Source organism: Suillus subaureus (assembly GCF_016647635.1).
Source record: "Suillus subaureus strain MN1 chromosome Unknown BJ212scaffold_7, whole genome shotgun sequence".
In the NCBI taxonomy this organism is placed as follows: domain Eukaryota; kingdom Fungi; phylum Basidiomycota; class Agaricomycetes; order Boletales; family Suillaceae; genus Suillus; species Suillus subaureus.
This window is the reverse complement of record NW_024538563.1, coordinates 215,984-240,512: the sequence shown is the minus strand read 5'-3', so window position 1 is coordinate 240,512 and position 24,529 is coordinate 215,984. Positions and strand designations below refer to the sequence as shown.

The window sequence follows — 24,529 nt, the reverse complement described above, 5'->3', positions numbered from 1 at the left end:
ATCACTTACTGCATCGGCATGCAGCTCAGAACAGCCGCGGCTGCATAGATCAGACACATGAAACAACTACGATACAGTAGGTAGTGTCCGTCATAGCACAAGGCCCCAACGGACAATAAACAAGGACTTAAATTGGGTGTACATATTGTGGAGGTATACAGTCTCAAAGTTTGGAATATCGAAGTTCTTGGCAACAGGCTGCACGGCTGGATGCTACACGCGAAGTCGTCAGAACAACGCATTAATCAACAAGCTGGGAGTGCGCGCTAAATCGATCACACGCCAATATGCATGAACACTATGCGCTGGTCCAAGGGCATGTCCTTGTCGCAAGCCAACGACTGGACTGCTCGGTGCAGCGCTCGGGCAGCTCGTTTGGGATTCATTGTGCTATCTCCGCACAAGTTTTTGTAGAATGCCTCGACTAAGCGCTGCATGGTACTATCGTTGACCTTCCACAATGTCCCAACGACACTCTTTACCCCGGCGAATTGCAGGCCAGCCGCCAGGTGAATCACTTCGTCAGGCGTTGTAGGGTCACCGACTGCGGTTTCACAGGCAGAAATAAATGCAAATTGATGCTGAGAGAGATCCATTTGGGTAATATCGAGGAGTGAAAGCGGGTGGTCGCGCATCAGAAAGGCCGACTTGAAGGGTTCGGGAAATTTCTGTGCCCCGTGACATGCGAAATGAAGCCAAGTATTATCTCGCAACGCGCACAGTGCTCTCGATTTCGTGGCATCAACACTGGTTACCTTGGTGGAGAAAACAGTCGGGGGAGGGGGCAAAAGACTCAGCACCATATCCAGCTCGGGCTCCACACCACCCAAAGTGAATGAAGCGCCGGCGGGGCGATTCTGGCCAATGGCAGCGAAGGACACCGACAGCGACCTATCATGACTTCTGCGAGCCCTCGTCAACGCAGTAAGTGATGGCGTGTACGAAGAGATATACTGCTGCGAAAGCGACTCCCCATTTGCCCTATACTCACCAGCAGCGTGCAATGGCAAGAAACTGAAGAGAGATGTCGGGCACCACCATATTTGGGAACCTCGTCGTGTAAATCCGCCCAGATTCTCGACCACCGGGCGGACGACGTCGTGCCACAACTCCCTCAAAGCTTTTATCAGCGCTGTCTGATTCTTTTTAGGACTGGCATCTTTTTTAATTGCCCCCTGGAGTGTGAGGACCAATCTGACGAGTTTCCCAAAATTGGTAGGGAGTTGAATGCTGGTCGGAGGTTGGTTGTACGGGATGATAATGGCATGGCAAGACGACTTGCTTGCAATGAGCACGATGATAGGTCCATCACGAGCTGCATCTTGAAGATCGGAGAATAAGGGGGGAAGGAGGAAGCAAGACAAGCTCTCGATCTTCCAGATCTCTTCTACAGTTCTATTCCAGTCCTTCACTAAACATCTGTACCGTGTTTCTTCTGCTTCTACATAGACTCTTGGGGCTGCTTCTGGATAGTTTGCAGGAGGTTTATCGAGGAGGGAGCTGAGATTTCTGAATTTCTTCATCAGTGCCGCTGTGTGATCGCTGCGATTCTGGAGGCTGTCAAGAGGCGTGCGAAGTCGTGTCATCTGGGTCCAGATGATAGTCCTGCCTTGTTCCAACAACTCAACGGCGTGATACACGTCACCGCTACGAATAGCACACGATGCAGCTTCCACGACAAGTGTGCTCGGGAAGTCCTTCATAATATTGTGACGAGACGATACTGAAGCTGTTGTGGACATGTAAGCGTCCAGAAGTTGCATTGAAGTTGCATAAGCCTCCAGCTCAGTGGCATGTGAATGTTGATGGGCATCAGTAACCCAGTGTAGACTTGCTCGCAGGCGAGATAGCGGGCCTCCAGAAACAACATTTGCTGCTGCCTTAAGATGGTGCATGGCAGCATTCAGGCTGTCATTATCTTCGCCTGCGCCGGTGTCGTCAAGCACCGAATGATGGAATGACAGATAGACCTTAGCTAGCAACATATGGACTACTAATTGATGAGGATTATGTTGCGTCAACAGAGTCAATGCATGGCATAGGTTGTCTCATGACTTGCGGAGGTCTTCTCTATTGCCTCAGTGGCCAAAGTGGATAGAGAGTTGATTCACAAGGTTACTTAATGATAAGGTGAATATAAGACTTGACAGCAAAATTTGAATTTCAGTGATGAAGCAGGAGGTGAGTTGATTTGCAAGGTTATGTAATGACCCGGACCGATCTGTGTGACTGACTGGATGCAAAGTCAGCGCTTCTCTGTGAAGTGCAATAGCCTGATCCAAGTCTTCATCATTGCCTTGGTGATCAAAGCAGGTGGATAGTTGATTCGCAAGGCTATTTAATGACATGGACCGATCTGTGTGACTGAGTGGGCACAAAGCCAGCGCTTCCCTGTGAAGTGCAATAGCCTGATCCAAGTCTTCATTGTTACCTCAGTGGCCAAAGCAGGTGGAGAGTTCAACTGCCAGGTTATTTAGTGACCTGGACCAATTTATGTAACTGACAAGGCATAAAGCCAGCGCTTCCCTATGAAGTGCAATAGCCTGATCCAAGTCTTCATCATTGCCTCGGTGGTCAAAGCAGATGGAGAGTTCAACTGCAAGATTATTTAATGTCATGGACTGATCTGTGTGACCAAGTGGGCACAAAGCCAGTGCTTCCCTCTGAAGTGTGATAGCCTGGTCTAAGTCTTCACCATTGCCTCAGTGGTTAAAGTGGGAGGAGAGTTGAGCAGCAAGCTTATTCAATGATGATGACTGATCTGTGTGACCAACCGGTTGAAAAGCCAGCACTTCCCTGTGAAGTGCAATAGTCTGATTCAAGTCTTTGTCATTGCCTCAGTGTTCAAAGCAGGAGGTGAGTTGATTCACAAGGTTATTTAATGACTTGGACCAACCTGTGTGACTGACTGGTTGCAAAGTCAGTGCTTCCCTGTGAAGTGTGACAGCCTGATCCAAGTCTTCGCCATTGCCTTGGCAGTCAAAGTGGGAGGCAAGTTGATTCACAAGATGATTTAATGTTAATGACTGATCCATGTGACTGACTGGGCACAAAGCCAGTGCTTCTCTGTGAAGTGTGATGGCCTGATCCAAGTCTCCACCATTGCCTCAACATTTGAAGTGAATTTGCAGCATCACACCCAGATTACCTAGTAACCCCCCTTGGTAAGCATGCCCAGTGTTGTAGTATCCCAGTGCATCATAATGAAGGGATATCACTTCATCTAAGGCATGAGGTTCATCTCTCTGTAAACACCACTCTACTCGATCAACAAGTTGATTCAGCGATAACAGAAGAATAGATGCAGCAGGCCACTCCTGCCCAAGATCATTTGCATCAATGCTTGCAGCAGATGTTTTGGTTGCAATCAAAGCTGCTCTATAAATGTGGTTGTTGGCATGGCAGACTTTGAGGACTTCACTCAGTAACTCTTCAGCTGCATTGGCATCCATTTGAAATCCCCATTTTGTGAAGTGAAAGAGCAGAGCAATGGCAAGATGGAGCTGGGTGACAGTTTGGTCTGGATGATCAGTGGGACACAAGTTAAGGGCATCTTGAAACAGATTGATAGAGAAGTTGAGGTTGAGGTATCTTCTGTCAGCTTGGCAACTAACAAACTTTGCAATGCCTAGATTGAACAGCACTGCAGGGCAGTAGGGATAGTCCATGAGGCAGAGATCCATAGTGTGTTCAAAGTGCTTTATAGATTGGTTGAGATCCCTACTATTCTGCATCCTGCACTATTGCGCAAGAAGACAATGACTGGCATCTGTCTTTAGTGCTATCACATCCATATCACAGGATGTAAGCTACATGTTACAAGCTCTCAGGATCAGAATGCTAGACAGCATTGATCACTCACAGTAGTCAGGGGGCAAAGAACTGTGGTGTTGTGTTCATCAGAAAGTTGCTGCTCCAGTGTCATGAACAGTGAAGTACATGAGGATACAACTTCACCCTGCTTGGGCTGAAAGATTATGGCTGTGATACTCATTAACATCCATCAGATGTTATTTGCAAAAGATGTTACTGACAATGTAAATTGTCACTGTGAGCCAGTAATTCTTGGATGGAGATCTGGAATGTGCAGAGGATTTCTCCATGACAGAGCATGGGACCCAGTTCAAATGAGGCATACATGCTAATCCAAACTATAGAAGATGGCTTGCACAGCCTAGACTTTTCTTAATACCTGCTGGAAGGATGGGATTAAGGACAACTTACAGAAGTATGGGCTTGTTCCATTTGATGACAGCCTGATCTATGTGTGCAGGTTTGTTGCTTGTCTGGAATTCAGCACCATCAGCCTTTACTGCTACATGGAAGCCAGCAGGGATCTTTCAGAGGCCAAGTGTGAGATTAGTTGCACAAATGGCTGGGGGAGAATCATTGATACATGCTGAAGGGAGATAGTATCACATACTGGTAATGACAACTTGTTCCACTCCACCAAGATGTGTCTCTCCCAGGTCCTGGGTGTGCTCTAGGTAGCTTGGCTCCTTGCTAAACAATACACACATTGTTAGGCATTTAGATGATCAGTGCTTAATGTACTTACTTGTCCTTTTTTTGCCTGAAAACATGAGGTTAAGTCCATACATGTACTATACAACACAACAACTTGCGATCATGGACATTCTGAACTCTTTGTCTTGTTGTCATTATCATTGCTTGATGACTTACACTTATGATTTCTGCCTTTCAAGGGTTCAGTACTGGAAGCAGATTTCTCTACTGGAGAGGTTTTATGTGATGATGCTGAAGAAAAGTCTGAATCAGAGTTTGATTCTGATGAGCTTGAAGACTCAAAGGTGACACATCGACGACAGGCCATAATGATGGCTGATGGATAGATGCAAACTAACACTTGAGAGTAAGATGTGTGCTAGAGGTCATGGAACACTGCAGTAAAGTCCTGATGTATTATAAGTGAGGCAATAATAGCATGTGGTATCCACACTGCAGCACTGATGTAAACAGGACAGAAGCGAGTCACAGGATATGATCAAGCTATCCATAGCCTCATTTACAATGGGCTTCAGATTTGGATGGCAAGGGCATGTGTTGTGGTGCAACATTGATTGAATGAGCCAAAACAGGGAGGCTGTGAGGCTCAAGAAAAGCAGGGCATTCCACACTTTTGCAAGAATTTGCATGTTGTGAAGTAGTCTAGTCATCCACATCATGGTGGATAACTAGGTAGATATCTCAAGGCCAACTTAGAGCCTGGCCAGCTGCGTTTATTTTGCAGTTTGTTTCAGTTTATTTTATTTGCAACAATATGTACAAACAACTGTGACAAGCTCAATGTATCACACATGTACTATGACATCACACCAAGGCTGAAATGCATGATATTCAACGTTTCCACATGCTGCAGATGGCAGCCACAATGATTTCTCAACTTATTATGGGCATTATAATCACATATATGACTCCTTTTCTGGACAAGCAGCCCTACCATACCTCAGTCCTTACTGGGCACACATGGGTGCAAGAACTTATCAATGGACACCCTGACTGGATCAAAACCGAGCTTGGAATGAGAAAACACGTCTTCCATGCACTTCTACATGAGCTTCGGACTTGCAGGCTGTGTGATTCAAAATATATTCAGCTTGATGAGCAAGTTGCTATATTTCTCTATACATGTGTGACAGGGCTTTCAAGCCATCATGTTGCAGAACATTTTCAGCACTCCCACACAACCATGCAGAAGTACATTCATGCTATTGCAAGATATACATTGTCTCACATACCACATCAGATATTTCAAGAGAGTCTTGCCTGCTTTGTCTTCAGCACCCTTCTACAATAAATTTGTATTTCTTCCATGGGAGGACATACCTATTCCAGTGGAGATATCAGGGAATCCAAAACTCTTTCCACACTTTGAAGGGGCACTTGGAGCTATGGATGGTACACACACTGCATGTTGTCCATCAGCAGAAGAAAGACAGCTTGCATGAAACTGGAAAGGTTTCACCAGCCAAAACTGTCTTGCATGTTGTTCATTTGATCTTTGCTTCCAGTATCTTCTCAGTGGTTGGGATGGATCCACCTCAGACTTGACTCTCTACAATAATGCCCATCTCACTAACCTATACATTCCACAAGGAAGATACTACCTTGCAGATGCTGGATTTGGAATCTGCAATTCACTTCTCATTCTGTACCAAAGTGTTCAGTACCACTTGGCTGAGTGGGGTTGAGCTGCAGTTCAGTGAGCAATACTTCACTTTGATGTTCTCTTCTCATGCAAGGCAGGCCACAAAACGCCAAAGAAATATACAATCTTCAGCATGCTCAAGCTCAAAATGTGATTGAGCAGATATTCAGTGTTCTCAAGAGACAGTTCGTGATACTTGTACATCCACCAGAGTATAGCATGTTGACACAGGCCTGAATTCCCCCCACACTTTGTGCCATCCATAACTTCATCTGAATTTTTGATCCAAAGGAAATTGAAGAATTCACTGTTGAGGATCTTGTTGATCCTGATCCAGGCAAGTCAAGGGGTGATCTTGCTGAAGGACCAGCAGACCGTGCTGAAAGGCATAAGGCAACAGAAAACAGAGATTGTATTGCAGATGCTATGTGGAGAGATTATCATAGAGTGTGTCACGCTCATCAGGACATGACAGGATGAGTGCGCAAAAATACAATACTATCTAGAGACTCTGCTTGTTAATAAATTTGATCTTGTGGTCAACAAATGACTTCCTTGGCCTATCATCAGACATGACCATGTATGCATCAGCAGTGCTGACATCCATTTGAAAAGCTTTGATAAGCACAGCCATGCTATCATCATTGAGATGTGTTTCTAGAAGTTGTGCACATTGTATTGCTGCCTGCTTGTGCTGAGGGGATAAGGCGATAGTGGATTTTTCTGACTGTGATGCTACATGAAAGACATCAGTGAACTCAGAAAATTAATCATTTATTGCATAGAGCACAGTGGCTGATCTGCCAACATGATGGTGTTTCAATGGTGGTCTAGAAGAACAAGACCCAGTAAGAGACAGAGTCAAAGATGCAGTTGTAAATTTTTGCTTCGAAGGAGGAGGAGGAGGAGGAGGAGGAGGAGTTGCTTCCCAAGGAATGATGTCTTCTTCATCTTCATCCTGCTCTCTTCCCACAACCATCCTGCTCTCTTCTTCTTCTTCAACTCCCAAGTCTCTTATCACAGGTTCCAATACTGCTGGCCCATGCTCAACAGCAACACCAAGACCTTCATCACTGGGAGCTTGTTGTGATTTGAAGGTGTCCTGGCCTGTGTGAAAAGTGTTGGTGCCATGCTGTTACGAACTCGGATGGAGTGTTGTTCCAATAAAGGAATCAAGGGTCAGGGTCAATCAAGGACTAAGCCTTATCAAGTTAATGCCTCCCTCAGGAGTGATTGTCTAGACTCCCACAGGATCTAGAGTTCAAATGGAAAGTGGCTAGCCTCCTTCCCAAGGAGCTAGAGTTCAAATATGAAAGAGAACCAAGTAGATTCAAGTTAGAGAAAATACAAGCAGTAATTAGGGTTTATATACATAAAGGAATCATGCACAGACCAAGCTGGGCAAAGGGTAGCAAGTGCTAAGAAAGGAAGGTTCATGGGAAAACAAAGTATGAGTCAGAGATAAGAGAGACCATGAGGAAACAGCATAGTGAAAAGGAAGCATTAGAAGTACAGCCATAAGGTGTCCATGGTGATGGTAAGAAAAAGAATAGGGGTACTGTAACACACGCATGATCTGCACATGCAAGAGATCATCCATGTCATCAAAATGCTTCCAGCCCTTGTTGCGAAAGGGCTTTGTATCAGGACATGCATTTGCGAATGCAGTCCACCATGCAGCATCAGTGGGGCCAATATTTGCACCAAGTTCCTCATCCCATGAAAATCCAGATTGTGATTTGATTTCAGTGATGGTGGCATGTTTTTTTTACACTGCAGTAGTCAAACTTTCAATTAATCAACTTACAAAATAATAATGTACACACCATGATCCATTTGTTCTTGCAAGATTGCCAGTCCCTTTTGTTCCCAGCAATGTGATTCTCCTTTGGAATGCCTTCCAACAGCTCCAACAAATGAGCTGCTGCAGCAGTAAAGGTTGCCTGTTTGAAGTTGATACCATCTCCACCTTTGGCACAATGAAGTGCAAGATATTGAATAAGTCAGGTGGTCTCTTGATCAGTCCAGTGAGCTGAGCTTGTGCCACCAGTGTTTGTAGATGCTGTACTCTTCCATTTTGCCATAACTTGGCAAGGGGTTGGATGCTGATTGAGTCACACATGAGTCACAGGTTGTAACACTTTGCCACGCCACATACAGAAACAAACTGGCGAAACAAACTGCGAAATAAACGCAGCTAGTCCAGGCTCTTAAGTTGGTTATATCTCAGAGAACACTACTTGTACGTGTGCACACAAGGTTAGACACTGGCATATAACACTTACATAATTAACTTGATTTCTCGCTTTTCGTTACAAATTTGGTTTTATACACCCACCAGCTTGGAGTCTGGCTCACCCTGAACCCTGCAGATGTTAGGATGGCCTCGCCCTTTGTACATTCACTGCAATGCCTACTCGACCCTACGGGCCATATATCTCTATTGCATGCGCCCCGCCCACTATCACATATCCATTCCCCCTTGGCAGCAATTCTTCGACACAGTGCACGATTTCGTGTAAAGGCGCAAATGTCCCGTTCATGCTATATAGGCTTTTCACCGCAACGAATGCGCTTGCTCCCCAATCCCGCAGATCATCTCGCTCGTGGAGTAATTTTTGCAGCGACTGAAATTTAACGAGCTCAAGAAATCCGCCCGTGAAGCACCCATCCCATCATGCACAGATGCGTGGATATGCTCATCGTATAGAATTACGTCGCCAGGCTGAGGAATGGCGGAGAAGAATGCAATGTTTGCGTCGAAACCTGAGTTGAATAACAACGCCTTCTCAGCACCGAAGAATCTTTCCAATCGACTTTCGAGGGCAACATGAGCAGGCGTTGGTACAAGCAACCGAGAACCACCTGATCCGAGTATGAGGGGCAGTGGAAAGAGCACGTTAGAACGCCGTGCGAAGGGTCGATGATGTAGCTAGAGAGAGATAGTCGTTGGATGTAAAATCCGTAGAAGGGAGCACTGCAGCAGCGATTTTATCGTTTAAAGACGACATTGTTGTGCAATGATTGGAAGTTATCAACAAAGTGTATGGGACGATCAAGCTTTGAGCGAGATATTGGCAACTTACATATTCAAAGTTTGAACGGAGGTAGAACGCCTTTTATTTGACCTCCTCGTGCGATGATCTTATTACAGAGCCTACCATGTACGGCGAACAAGAATCTAAGTAAGAGGGTAAACTATTAGCCGCGGCCCAGCCCAGCATCCAGATCGACTGACACCCTCGGTTGACTGGGAAAATCGAATATTTGGGAGATCGCTTAAAATTTATACAAAAAAATTTGCTGTGCAACATACTGCACGCATAACTCAATATTCAATCGCGATCGGTTTGAATGACATCTGCGCGGACTGGAATCGTGGGTGCCTGATAATCATCTTACCATCAAGGGAGATGATTACGAGGATTCCAATGCGCCTTCGTTGGAAATATTTCAAAGTACTGTCTGGACTCTGGCAACGCTTCGCCTCCCTGTCCAAGACCAATTGATAGGTTCGCAAACATGTTACTAGGAACTCACAGATATCACTTGCCTCTGCTTCTACCATCGGACATGTCATCTGCTAGGGTAAGTGTCACGACACATCTTGGAAAACCCTTGACAACCAGCCAGGGAGGATCGGACGTCCAATAATATGACAAACGCAAAAAAAGTAGAAATCTATGCAGCATGACAAGCGAGGCGCCCTAGAGAATGATAGAACCTATATATTGCTGGGTTACCTTGTATTGTACCCGTCAATCATATAATCGAATGATCATCAACGTAAGACTCGCACCCTCAAACCAAGCAGGACTAAGCTTACATCTAGCAGATTTTCCCTCTTTCTCATTGGGCGTGCCGTATCAAATCCATGATCAACAGTATGTTAATACAGGAAGGACGGGTATTTCCGACCTAGAAAATGGAAGCGACACGCTAGTGCTGAAAGATGCAGCGCCCATCAAGATGATAAAAATAGGATATCACCATACCACAATGTGTGGGGAAGTCCTGAAGAAGGCAACTGGAGAGTTGAGCTCGACACACAAAAAAGCACGTCCTACTTATCACTCACATTTGCAGGAATGGGTGTTTGTAACAGCGCCGCGACTCTGGCCTCATCAGGCCCCATTAGATGAACGTCGTAATTACCCCTTGCTAAATGAATTCTGAGGTAACATGACCTTGCGGCCGCAAGCACACGTGTGCAAAACCCTGCAAACCAGGCTTGGAAGGAAACACTGCCCCAGTCAGTGACATCATGCTGATTATGGAACAAGGACTTGTGCAACGGGATCAGACCTGGGTAAGACAATAAGGATCAGTGGCATGGCAATGTTGGGTGTTCAGCATGCATCGGTTTGCCCTGGCTCGAATCAGAATCTGCCAGCCCACCCGAATGTTTCCTGTGCGTGATAGATCAACCTGTCGGGCAATCATTCGTCCGGCATCTCATCTGGAATCCGAATTGGGGGGGGGTGAGTATATCAAAGCTTCAAGGTAGATGCGAAGGAGGGATAACACACGTGAGTCCTTGGTATTTTTCACTTCATCATAGATACAGCAGCTTAAACCCCCTGACGTGAGCAGATAGAAATGTAAGGTGTGGGAGTCAAAGCGAATGCTTGGCAACGAGGAAACGCTGTGACAGATCTTGACCCTCAAGGGCTGCCTGTTCGAGAAAATGCCCCGCGACACTATGTAATACTACACCCTGAACACCCTTCAGCTGACAGTTACGAAAAGCGAACGTCGTATTTGCGTCACGACCTTAAAATAGTGTGGGCGGATTGATAGATCAGAAGCTACGTGGAAATTGGTTTGGGTGTACTCTGATGCTTACACGGTCTGACCTTTGGACCCGACAGGTTGCGTCTTGAGAATTTTGCATTTGATGTCTAGTCTGCCAGCGGACGCCGAGCATTACTTGATGTGACAGTTCGTGTGCGGTCCCGCGGCTTGTATTATGTGACCACTATTCCGAACAAGTAATAGTCTAAGGTGAAGTTTAACGGCAGTAAAATTTGAGTAGATCGCTGTCAGATTAATATAATTGCCTTTCTCTCCACGACACCTGATGCGGATAGAAGCACTTCCACGCGTAAACACGAAGAAACAATTAGCCAGTCATACTCAGTTACTGGCGTTGTCGGAATTTCGAGCGCTCGTTTGGGATGACCTACATACAACCTGAAGAACATGCTGTCGGGGAAAGCTCATCAGTGAAGGAGGGTGAAGGGGCCCACTTCCGTGCTGCGGGTTCCCGTCTCACATGGACGTAAAGCCAAGAACCTTGGAATTCCTGGCCAGAAGCAGCTCATGCAGGTAGCCTATCCAAATGGAGCATGATGCGGTGCGATCGGCTGGACAATGTCACAGTGCACAGTCGTACCAGATCTACCCCAAAGGGTAGATCGAGTCAGACGCTAGGTTATTGCAACTGGAGAGGTTGAGTCGACAGCGATTCTAAAGGCAATTTGGACCTACAATCGAACTGTGATCAGCGTATTCCCTTCGTTATATTTCTCCAAGAGAGCGGCCTATACTGCCTATTGTCGTCATTAATACTTGAGCCGCCGGCTTATCTGCACGTGCGGTACACCTGGACTTGTATCATAGTAGATGCGGCCAATGTAGGATTCATATATATTACAAGTCGAAATCGATGTCGACGTCTTCCAACTCCTCTATCCGCGGATTTAGAGCCCGGCGGCAAACTTGAAATGATCTTGAAGCTTGACCTGTATCTGCCTGTATACGCGCTTATAGGCGCAGTGGCCATGGGTGCCTAACAGATTAGGAATTTGATGGTTGGTAATGCAGGAGCAATACGATCATCGCACGGATAAACCGTTGGATCCATTGGCTAAGTATACCAATGAGTTGTCGTCCCTTGACGCCGGCTCTGTACAGAAGCCTTGGGGGGCTTGAAACGAACTGTGTTTCAATGCAGCACTTGTGCATCCAAGTCCTATTTTCCTGGTTATTTGGAAGATAAACGAATAAACGATTTCAATTGAAAGGACTGAACACTTATTGATTATGTAATTAGCACATCTGGGTATTAAATCGATACGTTCAAGTTGCGTCCGAGCACTCGCCCAGCTTAACGCCATTACTTATGGCTTGAAAGACGAGTGAGTCCTTCACAATTAGTCCTATATAACCACTGCAAATCCACAATTGTAGCAAACTCTTACACGAGGAACCCCGGAGGAATCAGCTCCCAATGCCGGCATCTCACGACGAGTGTTCAGGTTGGGATCAAAATTACCAAAAGGACCCACGAGGGTTTGCGGAGGGGTGTACAGAATTGAATTTTTCACTCTGTGAAGTTCCGTGCAAGTCGCCGTTCACGCGCACGTGCTGAGGACGGTTGCAGAATAGGCACTTCGGTAGTTCTGCTCTGCTTTTCTTTTTTTGGCACTGGTGAACAGGTTCAAACCATATATTTATGTGCATGCATTGCCCGTGACGGGTTCCCGAGTAGCCCTTACTTTTTCGTCGACTCTCTTACCTTTGCTGGCTTAAATGTCTAGAAAAGTATGTTATATCACATCTGACACCAGGCAAATCTATTGACCCAACCTATCCAGGCAGAATTGACCATAAAATTTATTGTTGTTGGTGGCGGAATTGCAGGTCTTGCGTGTGCGATAGCACTGAGACGGGTCGGTCATCGTGTGGTTGTTCTCGAACAATACTCCGATGCAGACGTTTCGAAGGTCGGTATCCCACAACCATCTACGTTGTCGCATTCTCAATGTGCCACTGGACAGATGTCGCACGGAGGCATTCGGTTGCCTCCAAACGTCTCGAAAGTTCTCTTTCATTGGGGCCTCGAGCGTGCTCTTCGGCAAGTATCCATAACGTCAAGTGCTATGGAGGTTGAGATTTGTTCGTGTACATCGGCACCTCACCCCTACTCTATAACTGACTACATCTACAGACGAAACTGGCGAGTATATTGGTACCCATCTGTGGGAAGAAGAGGTTCTGCGAGAAACTGGAGGAGACTTCCTTTTCCTGCATGTGCGTACAATCTCCTGCCCTCGCTTCACATTAATTTTATCTGCTCATACAGCATGTCGGACTCCGGAAAGTTCTGTACGATGCTGCCATAGCAGCGGGCGCTGAGGTGCGGGCAGGCACAAAGGTTGTCTCTGTAAGTGGTGATGGCCCTCACGTGACATTGACCACGGGGGAAACACTGCTAGCCGATGTGATTGTTGGCGCCGATGGCCGCTCGAGTGTAGTGCAACAAGCAATCGTCGGTAAGGATGTTTTCGACGCAGTGCCATATCAATCTTTGTTCTACAAGTAAGCATTACTCTGGACTTTGTTAATAAAACTCGTTGCCTAACTGCCTTAGTACTACTGTCCCAGCAGAACTTATGAGAGCCGATCCTCAATTGGCACCCTTCTTCAAAAAACCCGTCGTAAGTCGCAGACTTGCATGATCATGATTGGCTTTAACGTGATGTGTTGTGTTTAGGAGACTATGTTTGTTTGGCTGGGCAATAATCGTTCGGCTGTGGCATTCCGTATAGTATGCTAATATTCGTGAAGTGTCGTGTTGAATCTAACAGCTGCTGAACAGGGCGGTAAAGACGAGTTTGCGCTACATCTATGGGTGCCTCCCAGGCAAAAGGGGCTGTCCGATGATGATTGCTGGGGAGGAGGTCTTGATTTAAAGGAGATGCGTCGGCAGCTTGGAGAATGCGAACCGAGGTACAACCAATCTAGTGATGTTTGTTAATTCTAGCTGATTGAAAGTCTCAGACTCCTAAAGATGACCAAATTGGCTGCCACACCCTCCCGTGTACAGGTCAAGATGGTTCCACCAATAGAAGATTGGGTTGATAAACACGGTCGTATGGTAATTATAGGCGAGGCTGCACACCCACTTCCAGTATGCTATAACTTTGATCATGGGATGAACGCATTGCGCTAAGACTTCCTTCAGGCAGGATCATTGCAGGGGGGCGCAATGGCTGTAGAAGATGCCGCTGTGTTTGCAAAGCTTTTCTCTCATCTGCGAGATAAAGATCAAATATCGACATTTTTACATGCTTTTCAAGATCTTCGGGAAGATCGCTGTGCCAGTGTCGCGCATACCGAACAATGCAATTTGTATTTCCAAATGCTGCCAGCTGGTCCTCAGCAGGAACAGCGCGACCAGGACATGCGTGCCAAGACTGCTCAAGGGGAAAGCGTCTTCGGCGGCGGCGAAGCTTCCGAACAATGGGAGCAGCTCAAAGAACTTTGGGGATACGATGCTGAAGATGAAGCCGACGACTGGTGGGTCAAGTGGGGTCTTCTCCGCGAGCGAGCCAAGCAGCGATCATTGGACATGGAAGCAGAAATGAACGCTGCACGGCTGAGTAGTCTCCGCGTGCGAGCATAGCGAGTGCTCTCCCTCTCTTTATTATGTTATATGTTTAGTGTACTCACATATATTGCTCATTCCTTTGGTTTAATTGTTGTTACTCTCTAGACCAGACACTCCTTTGATCATCGCTTCTTTCTATAATCCCGTTATATTTGTCACTCAGGACGTCTAGATATCATCACAGTTAACATTAAAACTATTATCGTCACAAGTGTCGATGTGCTCGTAGTTATTCACAGAATCATTCCAATTACCCATTCAGGTTCGAGCTGTTTGATTATGTTTGATTTGAAGTGTCATGCTAGTAGAACTGAGTCACCCAGACCAGGAAGAACAGAGGACTGATGACACTTCAGGCTTCAGGCACAGGTTTACCATTGGTTAGCTGTAACCAAAAGATCATGGGGCGTCGATAGGCACAAATTTTCGTATTGGTGCATTCGAAACCTTCTGAAACCCAGCTTGTCACTTGAAGCAACAGGCCGAAGCTTATATCTACAACCTCATTGTCGTCATTTGCAGTACGGACCGTGGTCTCTGTTCACATGTTCTTAATGCTTCTGATCGTCTTTGACGACGACAGGTTTCCACTTGATCATAGCGAACGAGCCCAATTGGGGTGACGGAGGCACAAAGCATTTTGTTGGCGACGTCGTTTCCTATAGTCGCAGGGCATAGAACGCATCGAACACTAAGTAGGATTGCTAATGACAATCGATGACCTCCAGCAAATCGTCAACATCTTCGGTAAATACCTCTTCGCATCTCTTCTTCTCTGAGAACCGAGTCTGAGCGATCACAACGCAAAACGCACCAGCGAAAGAACGCACCGGTACTCAAACATAAGCTGCACTCCCACGAAGATAATGCAGATTGCCGCGAGCAAAAAACGGAATCCTAATGGAGTATTAGATAGCTCAATATGACACGGTGACAAAGAACAGAAGCCGCCCTACCTTGCCACGTTCCCGCTATCTGGCTGGCCATATACATTATCCCGTCCATACCGATCACAAATCCAACAAGGTTCGCAGAAACCATCATTATCATGTTGAGTACGCCTCCGATTGCGCAGACATGACGATACCATGAAAATTGCCCGTACTGATCGTGCGAATTAAATGAACTGTAGAAGGTGAAAATGCCACGAGGATGGTGTTCGACTAACCTTTGTTTGAGGGAGAAGATACCTCGCAAGCAGTTCAGGTAAGATGAAAAAACTGATGAGCCATCCCCACGCAAGCAAGCGAAAAGAGAGATCATGCCAGAGTGCGACAAATGAGAAAACAAGCGCGGTTGTCAGTGCAACGTTCTTTGTACCCCCGAGTGGAATGTAGATGTATCTGTGTGCCAGTGAGTAAGAAGCATGCACATTAATATAACAGCCGAACCGGACAATCCAGAGATTGTAAGACCGATGCCAACTTCGCCAAAATCCAAGAGTAGAGTAATTATTGACCATGCACCGTATCATGTTTTCAGGTGGATCGATACCGCTTGCCAAAGACCAGAGACGGAAAAACCGCCATGGCAAAAGCAGCTATTCAAACGATTAGCCGAAAATCAAACACATCCAAAAAAAACTTACTTTAAACCAAACAATGACGAGACTCCAAAACCCAATCATACTCAGCTCCAGTGGTGTATAGCCTTGCCAAGCCTTAGTATCTTTGATGGCCACAACATACATATAGTGTAGTATGGACTCCATGATCAGGAGACTAACAAGGAAACGAACCAAGTAACAACTTTGGACCCGCATGGGAATATTTATAGGGCAGCGCAGCTACATAAATAATGTAAACGAAAGCCAATGGGACAGAAGAGAATTATCATGCACCTGCCACATGAAATTATTGAATGTCAGAATAGGGCCAGCGATGTAGAGCGGAGGGTAGAGGACGTAAGTGATGTAGCTCCGATACGTATAGTCTTCTAAAGGGAGTGGCGTATTGGCTCTCTGCTTTTCTGTAGAAGCAGAATTCAAGTTCTTTGAGGTACATAAGTATAGAGACAGATACGGAACCTAGTTGCTCACCTCTCCTCCGCAAGAATTACAGGCCCAATAGTAATCCATGTTGAATGATATCAATCTCAGCATAGTGATATTGAAGCTTATGTGCCAACGCGGATAAATGCCTTGGAAAGTATCCTGGGTGAAAAGTCAGAAACTGTTCATAATCAACGTCTAGAATGACGTACCAAAACTTCTAATGAAGGATGGAAACTGGCGTACCGATATCCGCTATATATCTCATTGGCAAATAAGATTAAAACGTTAAAAATCCAGGTCAGCAGTGGTCCCATGCGCGACCCTCTGGATGTCTTAGCAATCCAGTAATTGGCCGTCAGGATGAACAAAATCTTGAAGATGCTCGTCCCGTGGAGGCCAGTAAGGTACAGGGCAGAGAATGTGAGGAAAAACGGAATCAAGTAAAGCTTATCTGCGGGCATACTTGGGGCAGAGCGCAGTGCAGACCGTGTGTATATGTATTTGAGAGCGATGAAGATCAGGACAAGGAATGAGAGTGAAAGTATGTTGTTGCGAAATGACCGATACTGGGTATCACTGTTATCCTGCGAGAATAAAAGTCAGGGAATTGTTTGTTATTCCTGATGCCTCGTTCGCATGAATCAAGAGGCAGAAAACGGCCAGGACGTTATGCCTACAAGATGTGACACTCACAACTTCGCGTCCAAACATCCAGCCTGGTGACAATCTGTGGTGATAGTATGGGTAATTTGGATGTGAAGCTGACGACGTTTCATTAGCATTAGTAACAATCTTCTGCAACAAAATCTTACATACGTGAACTCAAGTGGATAGGTACCCATACCATAAGAGGGATCGCAAATAAAGCGACCACATAATAGAAGATAAATTCTGGAGTTTTCCATCTTGGAGGAGGGCGTGGTTCGTTTGGGATGCGGCTTGGTGTAGGGATATCAACGGTGAAAGATGTAATTCCCCCTGGCTTTGGTGGAGTGTAATCAAGGTCAAATGTAGAGAAATGGCCTTCTTGATTTCGCATGTCTGTGGGCATATTAATCACGAGATCCTTTGGCATGGGCTCCGTATTTTTCTGGAAGGAAGGTGTTTTGGTTCTATGAGGTTTCAAGTTGAGCCCATTGGCAGGCTGTTAGAGATTTGCAGAAGGCAGCGTCGAGACCTCGTCCACGTTCAAAGTGATGCGAGAAATTGCTTCCTTATGCGGATGCTAGGTGGTTTTGTCTCTTGGAAATTCGAATCGCATCATGGTTCCGCTGACATCTACTACTTGTATATTGCCAGTCAGTTCGTCAGTGAAGGAGTTTTTTTGACTGCATAGCTGATACAATGCTTGGACGTGCAGTGGACGACATTTCCACGGGCTCAGATTCTGAATACTCCAAGTGAGTCCTTTATTTCTCAGCCGTCACGCCCAACTGAAGCTGTGCTGTTTCATCGGTTTCCAGTTCGGTGAGAAAGCAGTTATGACGGACATGTTACATTCTAAACACAGTTGAAGTGGATCTCTTGGTTCCTTTCATCCAAGGGCAACGAATATTTCTGCGAAGTCGAAGAGGACTATATCCTAGATAGATTCAATCTCACCGGCCTCAACAACGAAGTTTCAAACTATGCCCAAGCACTCGATTTAATCACGGATAACCTTGGTACATTTTGAAAGCCACCTTGTTAGGTTGTGACTGAGAGCCATCGATTCCCAGACGATGATATACAAGACGAGCTACGTGGTGCACTCGATGTCCAGGCCCGTTTGTTGTATGGTCTAATCCATGCTCGATGGATTGTTACCGCCCGGGGACTTGCTAAAATGGTAACGTCTGCTTGCTCTTACCGCCAAGCTTCCTCACGTCCTTTCAGCTTGAGAAATTCAAACGAGTAGATTTTGGTCGATGCCCGCGAGTACTCTGTCAATCTCAGCCACTACTTCCTGTGGGCCTCAGCGATACACCCTATGAAAAATCAGTGAAGTTGTACTGTGGTCGATGCGAAGACGTCTACTCTCCCAAATCGTCGCGCCATGGCTCCATTGATGGCGCTTACTTTGGCACGTCCTTCCCTCACCTGTTGTTCCTCGTGTACCCAAGTCTTCTCCCGCCGAAATCCGGCCCTGTTGATCCTACTCCAACCTCCCGTAGTATTGAAAACGATTCCAGCAGAAAAAGTAGGAGAGTCAAGGAAGAACCTGAAATTTCTGAGGGTGCTGGAGAGACAGGTAGCACTGCGAGTGTCGCATTGAAAGCAGAAAGATATCGACCAAGAATCTATGGGTTTCAGCTGAATGAGACTGCAAAGTTGCAGAGATGGCAAGAGGCTGTTCGTGATAGGTGAGTTGGTTTTTTCGTTTCTAAAGACCTTTCTCATGTGTAATGCGCAGGCAAATAGCACGTCTCGAAGCGCTCGAGGACCTCAGTTAAATTATTAGTTTTACTTTTTTGAATCGCGATCATATCTTATCAGTACATTGGGCTCACTATGTCGGAATTCACGTTCTAAGCAGCGTCAGCAAACCTTCAACGAAAGTTCTCGCAAATCAAGAGATGGAAAACCGATCTGCACTGTCATTCGTCTACTCCAAAAGAAGGCGATGATGACGACAATGATAACCACAATATGTCTTTGCTGGTAGGGAAAAAGTTGAAAAGAGGCGCCGACAATACTGGAGAGGTGAAGAAAAATGTGAGTTCCCATATCCATATGTATGAATATTATCAGTGACTGGTACTGAGAAAATAAAGACTTCTGGCTAACTAGAGAGGCTTAGGCCATCCAGCGTCTGAGAGATGAGAAGATCTGTACGATACTTTCTCAGATATCCGCGTCTACATGGCTCACCCCCAGGCTCTTGCTTGTCTCCAAACACTTCAACTATCTCTGCGCCATTCTTCTCAGGAACGATTCCCTTTCAGATATTCAGTCGTAAGCACTCTCTTAGCCTTTATAAGTTCCGTATCTGTTTCAGCCATCGATCGGTCTTGATCTTCTACCACAACAACCGTAGGGATCTGAGCCGCTACATGCCCTGCACCCGATGAAGACGGGGCGATACCAGGCCCAGATCTGGGACGTAACATACCTTCTACACCCTCCCAAGGCCGCTTCGGCGCCCGATCGGGCGCGTCTATGACCATTATGCTCATTCCTAGACTGGAGCTAAGGTTATGTGAGTGGGGGTGCACTGAGACGAGTGCGTGGAAGTGAATGTGAATGCGGAGAGGAGAGGAGGGAAGTGGGAAGATGGGCGTGTCGTTTCGGTGTGCTTCGGGGAGACGGACAACTTCTTCTGTGCGGACTGTCATTTCTGCGAGTTCTTCTGCGGGTGGTTGGATGTGTGGATTGGAGTGTGGCTGTGGGAGGGGGGTTAGTGTTGGGATCGAAGACTGGGGGACCGAGGTAGAGAGTAGAATAGAACGAAGAGAAATAAAGGAGAGACAAGACGGAAATGTTTCGTTCTCCTAGTGATGGCTCTGATAGGGTGTGCTTCAAGTGTGAGGCTGTGAGCTCGATGTCAGACCCAGAGTCGGTATTTGGAAATCCAGACGGTTACCTATCATACGCCAGCTGAAATAACAGGGTGCTCTATGTTACGACACATGACACGCACGACATTTAATTCATTCAGAGAAGTACAAAGAAGCATAGGTCCTTAGCAGACGGCGTAAAAACGGTACTTGTCAAGGAAGCAGCTAACTCAAACTTCAACAGAGATGGCAGAAATATAAATTGGGTTTAAGGCCAGAGTCAAGGCCGTGTTTGAGGTTGAGCTAGAGAAGGCCAACCAAAAGAAGCTTGATGCTTGGTTGGCAATGCACAGCAAGAGGAGTTCGAGACCAGGTTTGCAGGGGGAACCAGAGTTGTGCCGTAACGAACTCTGAGTTTTGATTCATCCTTCAGAACCCAGATTAGCTTGATTAAGACTGGCGAACGAGGCTCGGAGGCAAACAGCATTATCTGAAAACTAAACAGCAGGAAGAGATAAAGTTAATGTTGCAACGTAAGGAACTGACAGAGTCTAGCTGTGACAAACATGCATGCCAGTTCAAAGAGAACAAAACAAGTAACAACTCGTTAAGGAAATTTTTGAGTAGCCTAGTGGCACTAAAAATAAGTGCTGCTTATACAGTTCAACATCAAATGTCCAACGTTCGGCGCTCAGCGCTCAGCCTTCCGAAGACACTCATATTTATTACTGATTGGCAAAAGTTCTTTACGACTTTCCCGGTTTTAGAACTGAAACTGCCCAGCTACCGTAAGTACCACAAGTACTGCATCAACCGCATTGAGGTTTATCTCGCAACGTACTGCGCGAGGACACTGCCGGTGATTGCGCCATAATAGTAGCCGATGACTACCAGGCGCCCCGACTCTTGTGGGTGTTTGAATATATGATACAGCTCCGAGTACCAGTCCTATCAACCCACCGTCAGTAGTCTCATGACCAATATCGACAACGTCCTGGACTCCGAAGTCCTCGCCCAAAGCAGGGACGCCCAAGATGAAGGAAACACTGTGTCAGCACTGGCAGCTGGAGCGCCAACAGAGAAGGCAACAACAATTTACTTGTATCCGATCAATACTTATATCGTCTGCAGAGCAATCCCTTGGGTTACAAGGTTACATTACTATCCTCTGTTATGCTTAATCTCGGACAAATGCTCGGCGCAGGAATATATTCTGTCCCGGGCGTCATACTCAATTCTGTTGGCTCAATTGGCCTGTTGTTTGTCTTCTGGCTATTGGCTCCGTTATTTGCACTCGGAGGTCTCATGGTCTACAGTGAATACGCGAGTATGTTCCCAAAGAGATCCGGGGCAGAAGTTGTGTACTTGGAGCAGGCATATCCTCGTCCACAGTTTTTGGTCCCAGTCATGTTCGCTGTAACTTCAGTCCTTCTGTCGTGCGTGCTACGGTTTGCATGTTGAATGAGATATTCATGGGATTGCTCCTACGCTGATCAGTTTTAGCGCAACAAATTCTATTGTATTTGCGCAATATGTACTTACAATTTTTGATATCCCCATCACTCCCGCAAGGCAAACCATTATTGCTGTAGCAGTCTGTGCTGTTGGCATGGCTTGTGAGCTTCTTATGTTCCTTGCACTAAGGTATGATTTGAACTTGACCACGCAGTTGTCGCCCTGTCAACGAAATGGTCTTTAAGAGCCGTGAACTTTCTTACTGGGTTAAAGGTCCTTTCTCTTGTCTTGTGAGCATATCATTCACCATTTGTTATCTACTAACTGACTGTCCTATTAGCTTGGTCTTCACGGGCGCCCTCGTGCTGGGTGGTTTTACTCACATCCGCGATCCGTTTGCCAATTTTCGGTCCCCTTTCAGCGGTAGTACGGCCAATCCAAATTCTTTGGCTACTGCCCTAGTCAAGACTAATTTTGCATTCTCTGGTTGGCACAACGCATTTAATGTCATCGGAGAAGTCCATACGCGTGATCCTGTCCGCACAGTACGCAAAGCCGGCTTACTATCACTATTTTTACTCGCATGTCTTTTTTTCTTTGTCAATGTCGCTTACGTGGCGGCAGTGCCAAAGGACGAAATAAGCAATTCTGGGCAATTCATCGCGGCTTTATTTTTCCAACGTGTATTCGGAGGGGGCTTCGCAGCCAAAACCTTGCCGATCATGGTTGCTTTAAGTTGCTTTGGAAACATTGTGTGTGATCTTTGTATTTCGCGTGCTCGAGTTACTCACAAAATACATTTCTAGATCGCCGTGGTGAGCAACGCATTGGAAACTGCTTGGCTTGTCATAATGTGAAAACTCATTCTGCCAGACTGTTGGTCAGACACGCGTATTGCGTGAAATTGCCCGACAGGGGCTACTTCCCTATCCAAGATTTTTTGCATCGACCAAACCATTCGGCACACCATTGGCACCAGTGTGTCTGAAGTACTTTCTCACAGTCCTCGTGATAGTTGCCCTCCCAGCTCGGGATGCATTTAACTTTTTGATAGACTTGTCTTCTTATCCGAATTTAGTAGGAATTTTACTCCACCATCGTGTATTATGTGATCAACAAGTCGCAGGTGTTCAATGCTGCAACTGCCATAGGATTGTGGCTTCTTCGAAGGCGACGAATACTTGCTGGCCTTGCACCTTCGAAGTATCGTGCGAGGAATATTTATGTTTCCCTTTACCTCCTCAGCGCGGTATTTCTCCTCATAATGCCCTGGTATCGTCCCTCCGAATCAACGTCTTGTAGCAGAACTGATTTATTTGACAAGGGTACCACCAGAAAATGGTCATGGCGACGTGTCTTTTTGGCACGCAACGTAAGTTTAATGTTGTATCTTTGGGCTCATATCTGACCACATCCATTCAGTTACTGTGTGGTGGGACTTGGTATCCTTGCGGTGTGTACACCACTTACAACGCGACCCTACATCAAACTGACCCTTTGTAGTTGTGTGGATTCTATTACTGGCTGTGGATTGTTGTCTTGCCATGGTTAGGGGGGTATACCATCGTGGAGGAGGTAGAACAATTAGAGGGCGGCGCGTTGACCGCGCGGTTGACACGCAAATACCACCCTTCGGCTGCGGACATTGATAACGGAGAGCAACAACCGCTCATTACTAGTACTTGATAGGCTTGAATAATTGTAGTAATACTCCTTATAGTGTATCCTTTATTTGTATCGCACAAGTGCGTGGTTCCCGGTGCAGACGGCACTTCCAGTAGACTCGTTAATGTAGTTGGTATGGCCAAAACGGAGATACAGCTGAACACCTAGCGGGCGTTGATTTAATTACCGTATTGCAAAATGAAATCTTCAACGAGGCCAGGATCTACCCTCAACGTGAAGCGCGAGCAAATTGGGGAGCGTGAGTGCATCAAACAAGTGAACTAATTGGTCTTGTGTTGAGGGCCATTGTAACGGAAACAAATTGAATGGTGGAGTGGGTGAACGGCTCGAAGGACAATCCATCACCAGAGGGCATAAAGATTTTTAACGAGGAGAGGTCCGGAAATAGTCGGAGCAAGCCAATGATGGTGGACGGGTTGCATATATCGAGGTTGGCATCTGTCAGGGGCCATACTGGGTTGAGACGAGACAAACGCTCGATGTCGCAGTGGGACAGCGTTTCCAACTTGAGACCGCACAGAGGGAAGAGTCGTGAGATGGGTGGTAAAATACATGATAGTATATCTTCGTACTTCTGGATTCTAGCTAGGTACACCTGGCGGGCTAGGTGGCCCACGGTTCTGCTTTTTACGAGGCCGTACGGTGAACTGTGATGCAGTAATCTTGCGTACTTTCAGCTGTTTCCTATCTACAGAGAAAGATAAATCTATGTTTTAAAGTGTTTTGTAGAATAAAAACATACCGTTCAAAAGTCCATGGTTTTAGAGTGTGATACCGGCCCGTCTGAGACGCTGAGCGCAGATATTCCATTTAGTGATTGTGACCCAGAGCAATCGAGTGAAACATATACAATAATGATCCAGGCATGGCACAGCCGCAATTAGCTGCTTTGCAGTTGCCCAGTTGCCTATACTAGCAGAAGAGCTTCCGGCGCCATCGTCACGAGCGGGATTCGCCTTGGTAGCTATCCAACACTCAACACGCGAGTAGCCGTGGTCTACATTGGTCTACGTGGTGAATCACTTTGTCGGACCGTAGTCAACCAGTGCCTTGTTTAGGGAAACCAAACGTCAATTGGAGGTTTGTCGTCAGTCGGCTGTCTGGCACTCTCTCTGATCCGGGATCCAGGGCCTCTTGGGGCGCTACCGACTGGCATAGGGTGTGTCCTACAAGCGTGTGGGGCGCACTATCTAGGACCATAGGATGGGTCATTTTGAGGGCAGTATCGGGAGTGGAAGATAGCGTGAGAATATTGGAATTTACGAATACAAGTCGCGGCCCAGGCCTCGGCGGTTCCGCCATGTGATGCAACTGACTTACCTGACTCGATCCTCGAAGCTTGCTCGAGACTTCTA

The 24,529-nt window shown here is 46.4% G+C and overlaps 9 protein-coding genes across 9 annotated transcripts; 3 read left to right on the top strand and 6 right to left on the bottom strand.

The window, feature by feature from the left end:
• Positions 1 to 78: 78 nt before the first annotated feature.
• Positions 79 to 2,165, bottom strand: BJ212DRAFT_1575217 (CHAT domain-containing protein). The gene has a single exon (XM_041342129.1). The coding sequence runs from the start codon at positions 1,983 to 1,985 to the stop codon at positions 276 to 278; it is 1,710 nt and encodes a 569-aa protein (XP_041195950.1). The 5' UTR covers positions 1,986 to 2,165; the 3' UTR covers positions 79 to 275.
• Positions 2,166 to 2,920: 755 nt separating this feature from the next.
• Positions 2,921 to 4,520, bottom strand: BJ212DRAFT_1297375 (uncharacterized protein; the record flags this gene model as incomplete). The annotated part of the gene is made up of 7 exons (XM_041332580.1): positions 2,921 to 2,971; positions 3,045 to 3,106; positions 3,149 to 3,740; positions 3,863 to 3,981; positions 4,035 to 4,141; positions 4,225 to 4,315; positions 4,424 to 4,520. 7 exons carry the CDS (start codon positions 4,518 to 4,520, stop codon positions 2,921 to 2,923), a joined length of 1,119 nt encoding a protein of 372 aa, XP_041195949.1.
• Positions 4,521 to 7,550: 3,030 nt separating this feature from the next.
• Positions 7,551 to 7,931, bottom strand: BJ212DRAFT_1265332 (uncharacterized protein; the record flags this gene model as incomplete). Its single annotated transcript, XM_041330480.1, has 1 exon — positions 7,551 to 7,931. A coding segment is annotated over one exon (381 nt), but the record flags the coding sequence as incomplete, so codon positions are not given.
• A 4,772-nt stretch (positions 7,932 to 12,703) lies between these two features.
• On the top strand, positions 12,704 to 14,579 carry BJ212DRAFT_1477972 (uncharacterized protein; the record flags this gene model as incomplete). The annotated part of the gene is made up of 10 exons (XM_041339642.1): positions 12,704 to 12,715; positions 12,769 to 12,897; positions 12,952 to 13,069; positions 13,122 to 13,204; positions 13,257 to 13,492; positions 13,545 to 13,611; positions 13,668 to 13,721; positions 13,773 to 13,903; positions 13,955 to 14,084; positions 14,139 to 14,579. The coding sequence occupies 10 exons, from the start codon at positions 12,704 to 12,706 to the stop codon at positions 14,577 to 14,579; spliced, it is 1,401 nt and encodes a 466-aa protein (XP_041195947.1).
• Positions 14,580 to 15,299: 720 nt separating this feature from the next.
• Positions 15,300 to 17,632, bottom strand: BJ212DRAFT_1265420 (MBOAT-domain-containing protein; the record flags this gene model as incomplete). The annotated part of the gene is made up of 11 exons (XM_041330486.1): positions 15,300 to 15,339; positions 15,395 to 15,461; positions 15,521 to 15,668; positions 15,733 to 15,907; positions 15,956 to 16,104; positions 16,153 to 16,350; positions 16,405 to 16,554; positions 16,603 to 16,716; positions 16,767 to 17,141; positions 17,251 to 17,318; positions 17,374 to 17,632. 11 exons carry the CDS (start codon positions 17,630 to 17,632, stop codon positions 15,300 to 15,302), a joined length of 1,743 nt encoding a protein of 580 aa, XP_041195946.1.
• Positions 17,633 to 17,901: 269 nt separating this feature from the next.
• On the top strand, positions 17,902 to 19,364 carry BJ212DRAFT_1549995 (casein kinase II, regulatory subunit; the record flags this gene model as incomplete). The annotated part of the gene is made up of 6 exons (XM_041341901.1): positions 17,902 to 17,957; positions 18,021 to 18,024; positions 18,074 to 18,221; positions 18,276 to 18,385; positions 18,433 to 18,899; positions 18,950 to 19,364. The coding sequence occupies 6 exons, from the start codon at positions 17,902 to 17,904 to the stop codon at positions 18,987 to 18,989; spliced, it is 825 nt and encodes a 274-aa protein (XP_041195945.1). The 3' UTR covers positions 18,990 to 19,364.
• On the bottom strand, positions 19,365 to 20,365 carry BJ212DRAFT_966890 (uncharacterized protein). Its single transcript, XM_041344468.1, has 3 exons — positions 20,177 to 20,365; positions 19,649 to 19,919; positions 19,365 to 19,552 (listed from the first exon to the last, which is right to left on the bottom strand). The coding sequence occupies exons 1-3, from the start codon at positions 20,210 to 20,212 to the stop codon at positions 19,461 to 19,463; spliced, it is 399 nt and encodes a 132-aa protein (XP_041195944.1). The 5' UTR covers positions 20,213 to 20,365; the 3' UTR covers positions 19,365 to 19,460.
• A 558-nt stretch (positions 20,366 to 20,923) lies between these two features.
• On the top strand, positions 20,924 to 23,174 carry BJ212DRAFT_1336090 (amino acid/polyamine transporter I; the record flags this gene model as incomplete). Its single annotated transcript, XM_041334933.1, has 10 exons — positions 20,924 to 20,962; positions 21,003 to 21,469; positions 21,531 to 21,649; positions 21,703 to 21,778; positions 21,829 to 22,240; positions 22,362 to 22,565; positions 22,615 to 22,760; positions 22,813 to 22,860; positions 22,911 to 22,941; positions 22,992 to 23,174. Exons 2-10 carry the CDS (start codon positions 21,207 to 21,209, stop codon positions 23,172 to 23,174), a joined length of 1,482 nt encoding a protein of 493 aa, XP_041195943.1. The 5' UTR covers positions 20,924 to 20,962; positions 21,003 to 21,206.
• Positions 23,175 to 23,755: 581 nt separating this feature from the next.
• BJ212DRAFT_1297370 (uncharacterized protein) lies at positions 23,756 to 24,476 on the bottom strand (the record flags this gene model as incomplete). The annotated part of the gene is made up of 3 exons (XM_041332579.1): positions 23,756 to 23,862; positions 24,025 to 24,171; positions 24,218 to 24,476. 3 exons carry the CDS (start codon positions 24,474 to 24,476, stop codon positions 23,756 to 23,758), a joined length of 513 nt encoding a protein of 170 aa, XP_041195942.1.
• Positions 24,477 to 24,529: the final 53 nt, after the last annotated feature.